Here is a 16327-nt window from a genome sequence, read left to right as displayed (position 1 = left end):
GTCCTCTGCCCTTCAATAACAGTATTACAACCCAGTTGTAACCATGCACAGCTTTTCCCCTGAACTAACACTAGTTAAAATACTTCAAGGACAATAAAAGAGCTACTGTTCACAAAGTAACAGTAGTGAAGTTATTGAACAGCCCTTGTTTTTGCTGCATGTTATACACAATGATACAAGAGACCAAAAGAAAAATGAAATTTCAGAAATTCAGGCATAGTAATTTCTGGTACATTAAATGTGTCACACATCAGAAACAAGTGGCATTTCAGCATGCTGATAACTTGCTCCTACCTTGTCATTGGTGTCCAGCACAATTGTGCTGTGCCTCCATTTTGTTAAAACTATTGGTTCCTGTAGCCTCCTGTCCAGACTCCTACTCTTTATTATATCTCTCTGCTGCTGTGGTGAAGCATTGTACTAAAAAAAAGAAAAATAAAATTGTAAGTAGAATCTAATTCAAGCAAACAAGACCTGGACATACCACTCATATGCCTAAACAGTGCAAACTTTCAGACTCCTGATGTCACCACCCAAGGGTGTGCAAACAGCCTTGGTTTTAGTCTGCATTTAGTCTTCAGAATTCTCCTTTCTCCTCTAGTCCTCTCTGAAGCAGTAGCTAAGACTGGCATGTTGGGATAATACTCTCAGCTGGCAGAGAGGTGTTTGATTTCTTCTGCAGCAGATGCTGCTGATTTTGCAACCCAACAGGGTATTGAGAACCACCAAGGAATTACAGGAAATACAAAATGTAAACATTCACTCTTCATGTTGCATTGACAGTACTACAGCGTCTGACCAGCTCTTGTGTAAGAAAACGAAAACCTGTGATCCTACCAATAGTTAGATTGTTATGATTGCCTGTATGACTCTGATCCAAACATTTGGGGTGCCTAGAATGAGGAGACATGAGAGTGAGGACTTGCTTTTACAGAATAAACACATCAAATTTTACATAGAATAAACACATCTAATTGCTTATAAAATAATTTGCTGGTTTGGAATGTACTTACCATATACAAATGTACACATTCCATAAACATGGAAGATAAATATTTAGCAGGAAATAATTTTAAGACCTAGCAGAGTTGTAATAACCAAGGAGAGACCATATTTATCATAGGTTTTCTAGTAACTCAAGAGCATGCAAACTCACTGAGAAAATGTGAGGGTCATGAGAAGGACACAGCATTTAACTAGATCCCACAATTGCAGCATATTTTTCATTAATAGTGTTGCCATTTTACATCATTACAATACATTATAAAAAATTCTAAAAATATTTCAGACAAAGTGTTATACTGAAAACACAAACAAGAAAAGACAACATCAATGTATGGGGTTTTTAAGTGATTTACTAAAATCTCATTCTTTTCAATCAGTATCAAAAGACTGAAATCTGCACATACAAAGAAACTTAAGGCAGCATTTGTGGAGTGACATAAAGCACTAGAATCCACTGAGTAGGAAATAACAAAGAAAAGTGAAGTGCTCCTTTTAGCTAAAGCAAAATCTCTGCAAGGACACTGACTTCTACAGTTTTGATATTGATCCCCGCTATAAGCTCAGAGCTCGGATGTTCAAAGACAGAATAACCTGTACCTGCACATACCAACAAAGCATGGCAAGGTTTAACCTACACAACATGAACACTAAATCTAACCAAGATTGCATAATACAGTTATATTTATTGACCAAATAAAGAACCAGCATTACTACTGCTATAGCACTCACAATGCTTGAGTCAGCTTTGTAGTTTACTATGAACAGAGTTAATGCTCCAAATAAGCTAACAGATGCTTAAAAGCTAAATAACTTTAGCATTTTGTTACATTATTTTAATATGCACAAGATAAGTAAAACACTCCCAAGTGAACGGATGTTGCAGAACTGAGAATAAAATTTGGTAGTTCATGTACAGACAGAAACAGATCAGCTGTCACTGCAGAAAGTCACTTCTGAGCCTGCCTTTGTACTGGCTTCAGCACATTTCCACTCACATGACAACTGCTTCCCCACAGTGCTGAGGTTTAACCAGCTCTCAGTTTGTCTCCTTGTTCTATCAGAAGCTGAGCTGTGGTACATGCTGAAAGGACCCTAGTGCTGGCTTGCTTTCTTGTTAAGGAAATATCCACTCTGCCAGAGCTCCTGCAACCCCAACCACAGCAGCATGCTGAGCAACATGCAGCAAAACTGCCTGCCAGCAAAACTAAGATCTAAACAACTTCCAGCAAACTATGTCTAAATCACAAAGGATGCAACAAACAGCATTCCTTGCAGCAGCTTGAACCCATTTAGGTGGGCAATTCCAACACACTTCTTGCTACGAAACAGAACTGTTTATTTCAGAAATAGATTTACACATTACTGACACTGGTATACATTATTTATGGAAATCTTCCATGCACTTTCCATTTAAGTAACTGAAGGAATTGAATAAACAAATATGTATTTTGAAGTAATTTATCTTGAATTTAAAAGTTAGGATACAGGCATAGGTGATCTATATTTAAACAGTGCCTTTGATACTATCACAACCCACAGGAGTTAACTTCTCTAACAAACAATCTCACCTTGAAGGGGAAAGGAACTGTAACATGAAATTCAAGTTTTACTAAACATATCTAACAAGAAAGCAAAGCAACAGTATATAGAGCTCATCAACAAAGCACTGCTAACAACTCACGAACACTGAGCTCTATGCATCTTAGCAGATTAAATAATTTGCATTGGTGATACAAACAGTGCTAGTAAACTGACAAGTCTTTAAAGGGAACATTTGACATTTTTGCCCCATTTTTCTCACAATAGAAACTTCAAGTAAATCTTTTTCTTTTCTCAGATGTCTAAGAGGTTTTTTGTTTGTTTTATAATTATAAATAGTAAAACATGCTGGGAGGAAGGGTGATGTGGAAATAAAAAGTTTTGTGTTTCTGAGCTCAGGACAAGTCTCCACTTTTAAAATACATGAATTGGTCTGTGATGTCCAAAGAGAATCAGAGGGAGACAGAGGCACCACTTCCTACTCCACACTGTCCAGCAGAACTCAGCATCCTCTAGACCAGGCAGTGTCCACTGGCCAGGGAGAGGTGGCCAGAGCAGGAGGGTTTGCCTGCTTGGGTGACACCACCCTGCTGCCCTTTGCTCTGCCCCACCAAGCTCAGTTCAAAAAGCCTTGCAGAACAGCTTCAGGTCAGTTCCCTGATGCTCTACAGGACTCCCACCCTGCACAGGAGCTGCTCTCTCTCCTCCTGCATTTGCAGTATTCACCATTGAAACTAGGTAGGGCTTGCCTTCCCTCAAACAAAATCTTGTTTTTCATAACCATAAGCAGGCTTTCTATGCCTAAGACTCAGTGTGATCCTGAAGATAGAGATCAGGCAAGGCCTCTGCAATAAAACTGACCCATTCAAGATTGCACAGTGCCTGGTGGGACAAGCCCTGCTACACCATGTGCCTTACCAGCATCTTCTTAGGGTGCAGTGTTTGCTTCCTAATGCTAAAGCTTTTTAAAACATAGACCACAACTCCACATTTACACACTACTGCTCACTGGAAATCCTCCTCAAACTCAAATTTATCCCAATACACTAACCCCTCTGGCACATCACCCCAGCTTGCTCCCCCTTTCATTGGGAGCATCTCTTATCACACAGGGGGCACATGAGCAAATCGTTCATCCTCTGACTGCACACACCAAGGGATTTTTTTGAAACTGTTCTTGCTGTAGTTCAAGGATACCAGGGGTGTAAATTTAGGTCACACAGTATTCTTTTCATTGCTGAATTTGTTCAACACCTTCTCCAACTACTTAAAGGCTTTCTTTGCCTCAGTATAAAATTTTCTAACCCTCTCAACTGGCTGAGTGATTTCTCTTTAATTTTAAGCTGATACATGGCATGGCTCAAGGCTCTGTCCTAGCCTAATTGTGGCTGAAACAAATGTAACACCTCCAAGTTATTTGTAGCAGTTGTCCCCATTCTTACAGAGATGGCACAGATCTGTCAGTTTTAAGAAACAGAAAAAAGATTCTTCTTGGTTTGTGTTAGCAACATCTTCAACCAGACAAAGGAACTGGGTGGGCTAAGGTAGAAAAGACTGGAAAACAACCAATACTGAAAGCTGGCAAAGACCTGAAGTGAAGCATTTTAGACAACCTTACTGCAATCGAATTCAAAACAGTAGCATTTAAAAACATTGGGCTATCCTAGTACCCTTTAGCACCTCATATATGTTATTTGCAGTTGTTCCAAAACACTGTCTGAAATAGAAGAAGCTTCCTTAAATTTAAGCTGCCTCAGAACAAAACTACTTTCTAGTGCTCCTACTGTCCTTGGCTTTGAATAAACTTTTAAGTTATTCTGATAGATGTAACACCTATGTTACAACTTTTGCTTTTGTTATCAACTAAATCAGTAACACATTCTTCTTAAACCTCCATAAATAAATAGGATTACTTTTGCCCTTTCAAGGGATTTCATTCCCTTCCTTTCTCTAGGGAATGAAGATTTCTCTGCCAGAGGATGGCAGGGTGATAGCAGTTGGAGCCTCAGCTGCACAGAAGGAACTGAACCCAGGCAGAACGAGACCATTGGGACAAGCAGCTCGAGCTCAAATGTACCAGTGACTGAAAGACACCTCTGGATAACCTACTTTATTCATGTTACTGTCTTGGACATCCATTGCTTCTCCTTTTAATCCTCAGGGTCACCAAGACTGCTCATCTTTGATGAGCACCCCAAGTCCTTGCTGATTGCCACAGGTCCTGCTGTGTGCCCAAGCAAAGGCTGGGGGGAGGTGGGAGCCACTAAACCCCAGGACAAATGAGGAAGATCAAACCAGGTTTTGTGAGTAGAAATACAGATATTAAAGAGAAAGGAAAAAAACCCTGACTGCCTTCTCATACTTAACTCAGGTTTGTTTTTTTAACAACTTGTGTTGTTAAAAACCACCTGGATCCTCACACCAACTGAGGCTGTCTCAGCTTTCACCAGCCAATCCCAAATTTAAGCACAAGAATGTCACTACTGCTAATGAAACTGCCTGGTGCACTCACTTGCAGTAGACTCAAATGCCAACACACAGGGTAAACTTCAAATCCAGCAGCACAGCTCAGAACAAAAATTTACCATAAGACAATCAAAGTTTTCTTTACATGTGCTCCTATTTCTTTTCCTTCACCATTTAATTATGTTCCTGACATTACCTGCCCCCTGTTATAGTGTAATTTTTTCAGCTATCATGCTCTGACAGTTTTCAGGTCTCCATCAGCAAAACCATCCACCAAGTACCAGAAGTGAGGCCCCTGAGCTCACCCCCCATGCTGGCAGTGCACAGAGTGAATTCACAGACTGCTGCTCCATTAACACTGCCAAAAATGAAACTCCTCCAGCTACCCCTTCCTCTGTGGGTACAGCAAGGAGAGTTTATGCTGCAGGAATTTGTGAGAAGAACACAGACAATTTCAATATCACAGTCTGTAAATATTAACACTAAAACTGGGTTCATTCCAGAGGCTTAGAGTAGACACATTTTCTTCCAAAGGCTACTCTTGGATCAGTGAGCTTGCTCAGAGGAAGGCCAAGCAGCATGCTCTTATGTCAGGTGTTGGCCTAGGAATGCATTTTGAAAATCTAAGAGATTTTTAATCTCTACTTTTTATTAGGTTATCCCCTATAACTCTCATTTGAGCTATTCATTTTGATATTTATTCGATTTTCCACTTTTTTTTTTTTTTGTCACTTTGATAGGTTAACTTTTCTTGAAACTTCTGAAATTAGGGAGTTCTTACTCCTGAGATGAGTTTAATTCCCCTCACCCTTACCAGAGATTTCTCATTTGCTTAAGTCATAAAACTCCTATTAGAGAACTATGTTTCTGGAATAGGGCTGTAGCCCTTCTTAAACTGGATTTAGACATTATTTTTTTACTAAACAGGAAATAAACATATTTTATTATCTAACTTTTAATTGCTTGTTTGTTGGGGTTTTTGTTGCTTGACTGTTTTGGTTGGGTTTTTTTTTTTTTTTAATAATTGGCAAGAACCAAAAGCTGAATACAGCAAAATTCTGCAGATGAGAAATCTCAGTCTTCTGCAGGATCTAGTAGAAACTATGATTAAAATATTATTATCCATTTTAAAGATTAATTCAGTATGTTCTTCTCTTCCACTGCAGAAAGCTGGGTCACACTCATCATGAGCCTTAATAGACTTTTCAGCAGTTGTCAAAGCTACTGCATCTGAAACATCATTTTTAGCCAGAGGCATCCAGCTATTCCTAGATGTTATTTAAATCCACATGACTGGAGGGCTTTCTGTGAGACTGTCTAAAGTAATTTGTTTTGTAACTGTCCGCCCTTCCCAACATATTCCCTCACAATTTTTAACACACGTACAAGAACAGAGTGTTATTCCCAAGCATGTGCACATTTATATTTAATTCTATTACTCTGAAGATTTTTAATGTCACAGTATTAGCTCAGCTAGTGTGCTATTTCCAGAAATCCCTGAACCATTCTTAATTCTAATGAAATCCAGATTATTAACAACCATCTAACAAAAAGATTCTATTCTTTTTCTGGTTTATAGTATTACATGACCATTCTATTATATCACTTTATTTCACAAGATTTGGAAGGCAATATTTGTGCTAAATACACTGAGGATTTAAAAAAAAAAAAAAAAACACAAAACAAAACCCCCAAAAACAAACAAAAAACAACAACAAAACAAAAAAAATCCAAACTGAGCAAGAGTAGGATTTTTCCTAGTAACTTACTTTTCATTTTAGCAAGTGTTACAATGCTAAGATCTTTCTATGGCTTTCTCTCGCTGCTCAAGAGAACTTTCAACACAGATTATTTTTCTTCAAAGCAGTTTTATGGTCTGAGTGTTCTTTAATTCATTTGTTTTAAGTACTTTATAACCAGCTTCAGGAAGATCTTTGAGAGACTAATCTTCAATCATGTTTAATTACTCACAAGCATAACATCTTCAAATATATAGTTACATAAACTAGCTTAATATTTTGTTGAAATATTTAAACTATTCCACAGAATTTCAGGCTAAAAGCCAAGATTCTGAATCTAAGAGTCAATTGCTCATTTTCTTCTGTTAACCTTATATTTGCTGCCAGTCAAGATTGACTAGTTTCAAGAAGGGATTAACAAGTACATTCCACCCAAATGAAGGATAAGAAATAATTTTCAAGGAGAATTGCTAACATCAATTTGTGATCACTTTCAGATCACAAATTACAAATCAAAGGCAATGTTTCATTTTGGAAGTGCCTACTAATACAACAGAACTCAGACTTTGTTTAGAATCACTAGAATAACATGCATTATTAAACAAATACTAGAACCCACTCCCTTATGCCTCCTAATGTACCTCAGGTAATGGTTCTGGATTACCTTTGTGACTTATTCTAATTGGATTAAAGGCAATTTGCTATTTAATTCAAATCCTAACTCAATCTATTTTTGTGAAACACAATTTCTTCCAAGTCAAAACCTTCTGCACAGCACGAGTCATAGAATGAAGTGAATGAATGCATGACATTATTCCCCAAAATTATTTCAATTATACATACAGAAGTAATAATTGCTCCTGGTAAAACCTGGTCTATCAGATTTTAAGACTTCTAATAAATCCAATAGCTAACCAAAGCTAAACAGCTTTTAAAACCAATAGGTACAGATGATATTGTTACATTGAGACATGTTACAAAATTTAAGTTACCTAACACATCAGACTGACATAGAAGAGTTCTCAAAGCTAACTCAGTGCTTCAGCTGCACATTCTTCTACTGCCATAACAAAACAGCTTTATATATAACTTCATTCCTAATTTTCATGTAAATATTTTCTCACAAGTATTATGAAAACCCTACCTATTAAGGTTGCTCCTTTCTAAGTGGAAGTGACTCGAGACACTGATTTTTGTACTGATAAAACAATAATGGAGAAACATGCTTTTTCATATATTTATGCACACAGTTTTGTGTGAAACGATTTTTTTAATGGCCACAGCTTATTATGTAGTATCCAACAAAGAGCAGGGAAGACATACATAACAAGATCCCTATGACAAATGCTCAGTTTTTTGAAATGAATATGAGAATTAAGGAGTATTAGATACATCCTCAGACTACCAAGTGTCCCCCAGATCTGTCACTTCCCTACGAATTTCTATTTTCACTACAAAATTAATAAATACCAGAACACAATTCTGGTGAAACTGTGCCATCCTCAAAAACACCATAAAACTCTACTGAAACTTTTGTTTTTCAACACTTGTTTGCATTACCACTTTGGAGGGTCCTAAAAATAGACTACAGTTTCTCAGTGAAGATTTCTCCTTTTTCCTATACAGTTCTACTTTGCCACAGCAAAATCACAGATACTATTCTGCAGCCCTGCATAAAACCTTTGCTCAATTCAGCAAAAACACCTAATCTCCTTTGACATCTAAATAATCTATATATATCCATATTTCATGTCCTTGAGTACTTTTTTTTCCTCTTCATAAACAGAAATTCCAGAAAAATGCAATAACTAACAAAGAGCAATATCTGAGTCCTCTGGTGGTTAATATCTCACATTAAAGGCCTGATAGAACACATATTCAGGAAGATGGGAAAGCCCCAAGTTACTGAAGTTTCTTTTTTAGGTCACTCACCTTAGGTAACTCCCACTCTGATCTGGAGCCATCAGCACTGTAGTAGTATGGTCTACCTTGTTCATCTGCGTGTTTTATCCACTGCAGAAAGAAATGTGATGATAGAAAAGGTAATCAGAGTGACAGTCACAACAGTAAATCTCTGAGACCTGAGATTTAAAGTTAATTTTTAATTAAGTGCCATCCACTTCGGCTGTGTCTAATGCACAACCTCCATTAACTAACTAAGGTTAGATTGCAGTAAGAGCAACAGTTTTCAGCATCCTGATGTTTTTGTTCTGTAATTCCTCAGAAAAAAGTCCAGCAATATCACACAAGAGATTGTGATAAATAGATTTTTTTTAAGATGCCATATCTCGTTCCTATCAACATTATGTTGTCAGTTTAGGGAGGCACAATTTTTCCATCACATCTGCATCAGGATCTTACACAAAAAATTACAAAAAAGCAGCTCAACTAGCAACTGCTGATAATATGAGAGATTAATGCACTCATTGAACAATTTTTTTAAAACATCAAGGGAAATTTGAGATGCAGTCCCTAGAGAAGTCATGAAGAAGACACTATAATTTCTGTAACCTCTACAGAAAAGCACCTCCCACAATCAAAGTAAACCCACAACAACTGGGACTGGTCATGCAGAAAGAAAATAATTCTAATGAGAAAAATACAACAAGATGATTACAGAAAAACACAGAAACACTCACAGCAAGGCTCTTGGCTCAAGTAGGTTTCACAAGATTTCCTTTCTATAACAGTTTGTGGTAGGAAAGGCTGGTTTTTATCAATCCCAGTGCAATTAAAAAAGAAGGCTGCATATTTGCTAAAACATAGGACTGTGCTTTACAGATGTTTGTCAGAAACTGATTAAAGAGAATAAAATTCTAAAACTGACAAAAAATCTAACTATTTCAAAAATACTTGCAAATAGGACTTGCTTAATTCAGCTCAAGAACAGGTGGTGCTATAATATAACAAAGTACTGTTTCAGTGAACTTTAGAAGTTTAAAAAACTAAAAATGCAACTTCAGAGAACAATTGGAAAAATGGACTGCTTTACAAATATAAACAAATACTGTATTTTATCCAAAGTGGGAGAAATGTTTATGGCATGCCCAGAATCACAGTAAGTTGTCAGTAGCAATTAGATGGCATAAATCTGCTGACACGGCTGTAGTTTAATTAAGAAGTTTGTCTACATCTGAAAGCAGTAGTGAAAAATCTCTAATAAAGGAAATTATGAAAGCGATAAAGCAGCATTACATTCAGTTTAAAAAACATCTTAACTAGAAGGTCTATGTAGACAAGAGCAGCTCTTAAAAGACAGCAAGAAAAACTTTTTGGTAAAAAGTTTGTTCCTGAAGTATAACCAAGAGGAAGGGGAAGGGCAGGAACTAAAAACATTATACATGGTATGTTCATTTAATACAATCTGACACACAACTGGAACTAAAACTGCTTCTAAATAACAAAAATATACATAAGAAAAAAAGTTCACTTGCTAAAGCTTCATGCATATTTTAAAAAAACAGAAGGAGCTACTGCTGATGTACGCTCCTCGCTTTTGGAAATGCAGGTTTCATTTCTAGAAGTGAATTAGTGGAAAAGATTTAGAACACATGATGAGAAGAAGGAAAAAGTACCTTTTCATTAGTATAGTCATTGGTATATAAGGTTTGACCATGTTCATCCAACTCTTCTGACCAACCCTTTGGAGGAGAACCATACTGACTATCTGACTGGCTGTAACAAGAACTGTGGTCGTTTTCTTCTGATGAAAGATGCTACAAGTAGTCAGAAACATACAAGGCAGTTTTGAGAATGAAAGCGCTTTAAAATCTGAAAGATCAAAGATTATTTGGCTAGAAAGAAAATAGCAATGAAAACAGAGAGTTCACATTTTTATATCTTATGAGAGAATGAGATGCATTTTTACAGTGCAGACAATTCAAAGTATTTTCAGAACTAGCTTTTACTGATTTTTTTTTTTTTAATTTCCACTATATCAGATTTCACTACTCAAATTTAAACTCCAGGGGTTTTGTCTATCCAAATTTTGTTCCTACAGATTTACATTACTGACGAAGAGAGTTAGCTTTAGTAATCTGCATTGCCTTAAAAAAAAACCCTGGGTGCCCTGCTACCTCACTTTTCTACCACCATCTACCACCATCCCTAATTTCATACCTAAATACTTCTCCTTTTCTGAAATACATCTGGAAACACAGGAATGATTAAGGACAACTTGAAACTCCAGTTTCACCCTCTTAGATGGCAGCATTTTACAGTATTTGTCCACTGCATCTTAAAATACTATGAATTTCCACTCTCCTCCTTCGAACTGAACATGACAAAGAGCATTGCAAAAGCAAGGCTTTGCACAAGGCACAGCTAGCTGAGCTGAAAATTGTTTCCTGAAGGTAGAAGTCAATTATTATCCTAGAAACAAGTTTGATGTGTAATGTAGAGAAAAGATTTTACACACACATCAAACTATTTCTGTACCCCCATAAACCTTGTTCATCCCCTTGCTAACACACTGTAGTCTTATTCTAAGCATCCACTCCATGCATCAAAAAAATCTCCCTTCTTTCATCTCCTACAACATCTCTATGCTGTGGTCTCCTGAAGAATTCTATGTAGATTTCCTTTCACAGTGTCTTGGATCCTCAGCTAGCAGGAGGCAAAACATTTAAGACTCCTTGCTACTCAGAAACTAATAAAATACTATGCTTCAATAACATTGGCATAAGGGTTTTGAGAAAAACTGTAAAGCAGGAGAGAGACAATTTCAATTTTAAATAGGAAAAAACCTCTCCCAAAAAAAATCAAGTCTTACAAAAAATACCCAATTATCAAAAACTCCCCAGTTTTTAAAAGTCAGTGTGTTTAAAGACTATATGTTTAGTGACATATCCAAATGATTTCTGTGTAGGTTTTTGGTGTTACTTTTCTGAGTACCTTACTACTTGTGTGACACATACTCCTTTAACTGACATGACCCAGTTTACCAAGCACAGGAAAACCCACAGGAAATTTTTAGACCATTAATTAAGGGACATGAAAAAAATGCACATGTCCTCTACAGCTTACAGAATGTGAGCTTGTAAACTATGGATTAACCACTGCTACCTCTCTTGCACATGGGGCAATGTGAAATTCTCATCTGCCAATTCCTAACCACTGTGGGGAGGGGAGGAGAGCAGAGGGAGCAAGGTGGGGGGAGTCTTCAGTCTCATTCTTACACCTGCAGAATTAAGACTGAAGAGTTGCCAAGGGTGCTATTGGCCCCATTTGAACTACTGTTTCACAGGATAGCTATATTGTATACATGTACTTAAGTTTACATGGTTTTAATAGTTAAATATTAATTGCATTGACATATGGTAAATCAATGTAGAAGACTTTGGACATTTTTATTATTACTATCTATAGAGATTATGACCTAATAATATAATACATTGGCATTTGCCTATTCCAAGCAACTCCTGATACTGAAGAAACACCCTACACAGGTAAAACTAAACAGAGGACCTAAAAATGAAAATTCTCCTAGAAGAACCTCTGTTGTATAGTAGGAATGTTAATGTGTCTATCTGCATGGCATCCATATAATAATAGTTTAGATGCTGCACGGTTTAACTCATATCCTGTACATTTGCAGACCTAAACTTCAACAAAATTCCTGAGTTATTACAAATTTTACCAAGCCAAGGCACTCCTTGTCCCTCAGCTGTCAGGAACAGCTGCTAAAGCTGCATGAACACTGTTTAGAGAACACTGGCTAAACCTCGTTCCATAGCTTTCAATTTCACTTTCAACACTTTTTCAGCATTAACTGCCTATATGTTTTTTCATATTGTCCATGCTTTATATCAAGTCTCATCCCCACTTACACTATCCCACACTTAAATAAACCCATCTTAAGCAGACAGGTGCCTTATAAGAACTTTGTTGTGACATTAAAGAGAACTGCAGAAAAGGTCCCCCATAGCATTGCTTCTATTGTCATTCTTGGCTTTCTTCTGTTTACATAGAAAGTTCCTGGAGACAGAGACCAGTTCATCACCAAGCATTTACTAGGAACAGCTACCTGTATCCCTCCTATCACTTCATCTTTCTAGCTTTTAACATTACTTCTACTTCTGAAAGTGAAAATAATCAGGAAAAAATACTAATTAAGGCAGCTACCATCCCTTTATTACCATTTGTTTATATTAAAACAAAACCCATGGAATGAAATCACATTCTGGACATGATTTAAATCTGGTTTTGAAATTCAATTAAAACCCATTGCTTTTCTACAGCTGTTGGGTAATTTGTGGATGTCTCCTTCACATTATGATCTCCTATCCAGGTATTAAGGGTTTGTCTTCTCTGATATTGTGACATCTCATTCCTTTTACAGTTCAACTTAATTAAATCACTTCACTTGACAAATTCCTCCTAGTTACTGTTGAGCACTCCTTCCTCAGATACATCAACAAATCACTGCCTCTAATACATTTTATCTGTAATTTCAAAATCTTATACACTTTCTTACAGGTCCTGTCCATAGGACTCCACTGCTTCCCCATATCCCATCCATTTAACTCTCATGACCTACTACTGTTTTTTTTGTGCCATGTCTGTGACCAGCTACTTGGGCAAATAAGGTACAATTCTGCCTCTTTTTAATTATCCAATAAAATTTGATTTCCTAATCACAAAGTTCAAAGACCAACTCTAAACTATGTCACGTTTCATATATTACTCATATATTATAATAGCTGATCTCTCCGTTCTCATTTTTACATCACCTTCCATTTTGCTACCTAATACAACACAAGCTCCTCTGAGGACAAATTAGTAAAAACTAGCTTTTAATCCTTCTGCATGTACTCTTTTATTATTAAAAGAGTATAACTCAGGCTAGCATAAAAGCCAACTTATAATTATTAAGATATATTAGCTCTAACTTTCCCTAATCAGACAAAATTTGAGATATCCTACATTTTCCTGTAGCTCAGGCTTGGATCTCAATCTTTACTTTATATTGAATTAAGTACCCAGAGGTTCCAAAAAGCAACATGAACAGTAGAGTGTGAAGCATGTTTCCAAATGCAGAACAGAAAAAGAAACAAAAGGAAAGAGGGGTGGGGGGAAAGGCAGCTTCAAAATCAAAACATGACTGCTGGTAAGTGGATTGACATGACCATGCAATGTGTGCCTCTCCCTTGACCCATGTTTTGATAACCCAGCCAAGACACAAATTACCGAAGGAGCTTATGCTACAGGAAATACAGACTTAGTGTCTAGTTAAAAATCAAAACATGTATCCTCCACTGGTCTCACAAAGACTGAAAACTTGATAGACATAACTGCCTGATGGCCAACTTGTGATACCTGAAGCACCACAAATAAACAGAAGAAGTGAGATGAAAGAAGTTACGGGCAATTTTTAAAAAGCAAATTAAAAATCAAGCATTCCAAAGATGCAACCACGTGGTGAAGTGACGGTACAGATGTATGAGCAGGAGTCAGAGGGATTGCTTGCAGATGGGGAGGGAGAAAGAACTCTTGCAATCCTTCCATGAAAAGAAGGAAGAACTACAACAATGAGAAAACAATTACTAGGAGATGGAACTACAACAAAGAGAAAACCATTACCGGGAGATGGAACTACAACAACAAGAAAACCATTACTAGGACAAGGAGAATCACTACTCAAAAAAGCCATCAGCTTACCCAGACTAAAACCAGTCTTATCCAGCAAAAGGACAGTCAGTGATAAATTAAGAGACCATCACCAGAGATACCAAAGGAACAAGGCATAAACATTCCATCTGTTTGCCTGTTGGCTGCCATTCGTCTGAGGCAAGAAAATTTGGCTATTTAAATGCTTGTGGATGTCACAGCTGCTGTGAAGGCCAGTGCCAAAGGAAATGAAAGGTTTCCATTTCCCTTACTCACCTGTTCCTGTTACTACCTTTCCAGAGGTAGACAGGCTTCCAGCAATCACAAAATTTTGAGCAGTCCACAATTCAATTTTTAAACTAAACGCTGATTTTATGGCTTAGATATATATATATATAGGATATAGAGAGACACTAGTTATAGTTGTCACAGTAGAAAATCCACCAAATATATATATATATATATATGTATACATATATATATGAAAAAGGAATATAGAAGTGAAATATGTAGAAGATTTTTTAATAAATATTTGCTTTCTCTTTCCATCAGGAAACTAGTTAACCTCAGTACTGTTTGGACACAAGAACACTATTTTAAGCATATCTAAATAGTAATATCCATCTCCCAACTATTCCTTTGCTTTATCTGAACCACTGCAGTTCAGATAAATGCACTTCACAATCAGACTTTCCCTAGCAACTGGCTGCACAGAATAAATTGGCACCTCAAATATTAGTCCAAACTGTCTTTTAACATAAATAACTTCACAGTAAGCTTCAACTATCTCAAGCAAGGTCAGCAGCAAAGTTTTACCAAAAGGCTTTGCAAAAGCAGAACTTCTACATTATGAAAAAACTCCATTGACATACCTAAAGAATATGTTAATGGTCTGAATGGAATCTAGTCAAAAGTAGCAATATGGGGCTGTTTTTATAGGCATTTTTTACAAGTTGCTACTCTTCCACACAGTTACACACACACATTCCTGTACACAAAAGCAACTCAAGAGTGAAACTGTTGACCACTTCATACCAAGACACATAACCAAAAAGACAAAAGAAGACACTCCTTGACGCCTCAAAACCAAGAGATACCAAATCCCACAGCAAAAGACCATTCAAATGCATTACAATCTCATTGCTTTTGATCTCAGAAGGAACTACCTCATGATCTGCATGGCTCTGGGAATCCCCTTTATTAATGCTTGCATCTCGGGCCCACCGCGGAGGTTTCCAGGTTCGCTCCTGTGATCCTCTGTTGTAGTAATAACAGCGTCCTGTCGTATCTTTATGGGTTTCCCATTCCCCATTTATTTGGATTGGAGCACTTGTAGGTAGAGGTGGAAGTGCAGACTGAGATATTTTCAGTTCTTGTAAGTTAGCATAAACTGGTGAATCAGGCCTCCCTTGGCTTGGTGGAGTAGTTGGCTATTGAGAGAAGAAATGCACTGTTAACGAGCAAATGAATTTTCGAATGCTCCCTTACAAATCAGAATGCAGTAGTAAAACAAACCAACAAACTCCTTCTTTTGTTGTTAAATAGAAAAGCACAAAGGACAGCCATAAAATGCTGGGCTGTAAGAACATTAGATTCTTAATTCTAAGGTAGATATCACAAGCTATATTTATTTAATACGGAACAATTTTTTCAGCATTCCTCCTGATGACAGCTGATAATTATGTCTTACAGCAGATTTCAAATACACTGGAATCATCATCAAAAAATTATATGCTTGCCATGCCTTGCTGGAAAACTTCAGATTTACAGCTCAAGTATTGCTCAGAAACTGTAAGTAATGTGATCTTGTTGAAGACAATACATAGCATTTCTGAGATGCCACTTGTTAGGCAAAGATTGTTCCCCAACCTTTCCACCTCACTGTTGATACAGTGATGGTGAATGCAAAGCAGAGCTTTTGCATTCTCAGCAAGGTCTAAACAGGCAGCTCAGTCAGAAAGATGAGCACA

At 37.1% G+C, this 16327-nt stretch overlaps 1 protein-coding gene across 4 annotated transcripts in view; it reads right to left on the bottom strand.

Annotated features, from left to right (window-relative positions):
- The window catches only part of ARHGAP12 (Rho GTPase activating protein 12), a 75242-nt gene that overhangs the window by 27216 nt on the left and 31699 nt on the right, over positions 1 to 16327 (bottom strand). For 3 of the 4 annotated variants that reach the window (XM_036401188.2, XM_036401174.2, XM_036401167.2), the window contains 4 exons: positions 15524 to 15787; positions 10325 to 10465; positions 8682 to 8762; positions 295 to 420 (listed from right to left, as the gene is read on the bottom strand). In XM_036401188.2, the coding sequence (XP_036257081.1) occupies positions 295 to 420; positions 8682 to 8762; positions 10325 to 10465; positions 15524 to 15787 (612 nt within the window). The remainder of the gene's footprint in view (positions 1 to 294; positions 421 to 8681; positions 8763 to 10324; positions 10466 to 15523; positions 15788 to 16327) is intronic. The other variant, XM_036401180.2, reaches the window with a different exon arrangement.

Source organism: Molothrus ater, chromosome 1 (genome assembly GCF_012460135.2).
Source record: "Molothrus ater isolate BHLD 08-10-18 breed brown headed cowbird chromosome 1, BPBGC_Mater_1.1, whole genome shotgun sequence".
NCBI classification, from domain to species: Eukaryota; Metazoa; Chordata; class Aves; order Passeriformes; family Icteridae; genus Molothrus; species Molothrus ater.
Note: the sequence above shows the minus strand (reverse complement) of the source record. Positions and strands in the feature narration are given on the sequence as shown.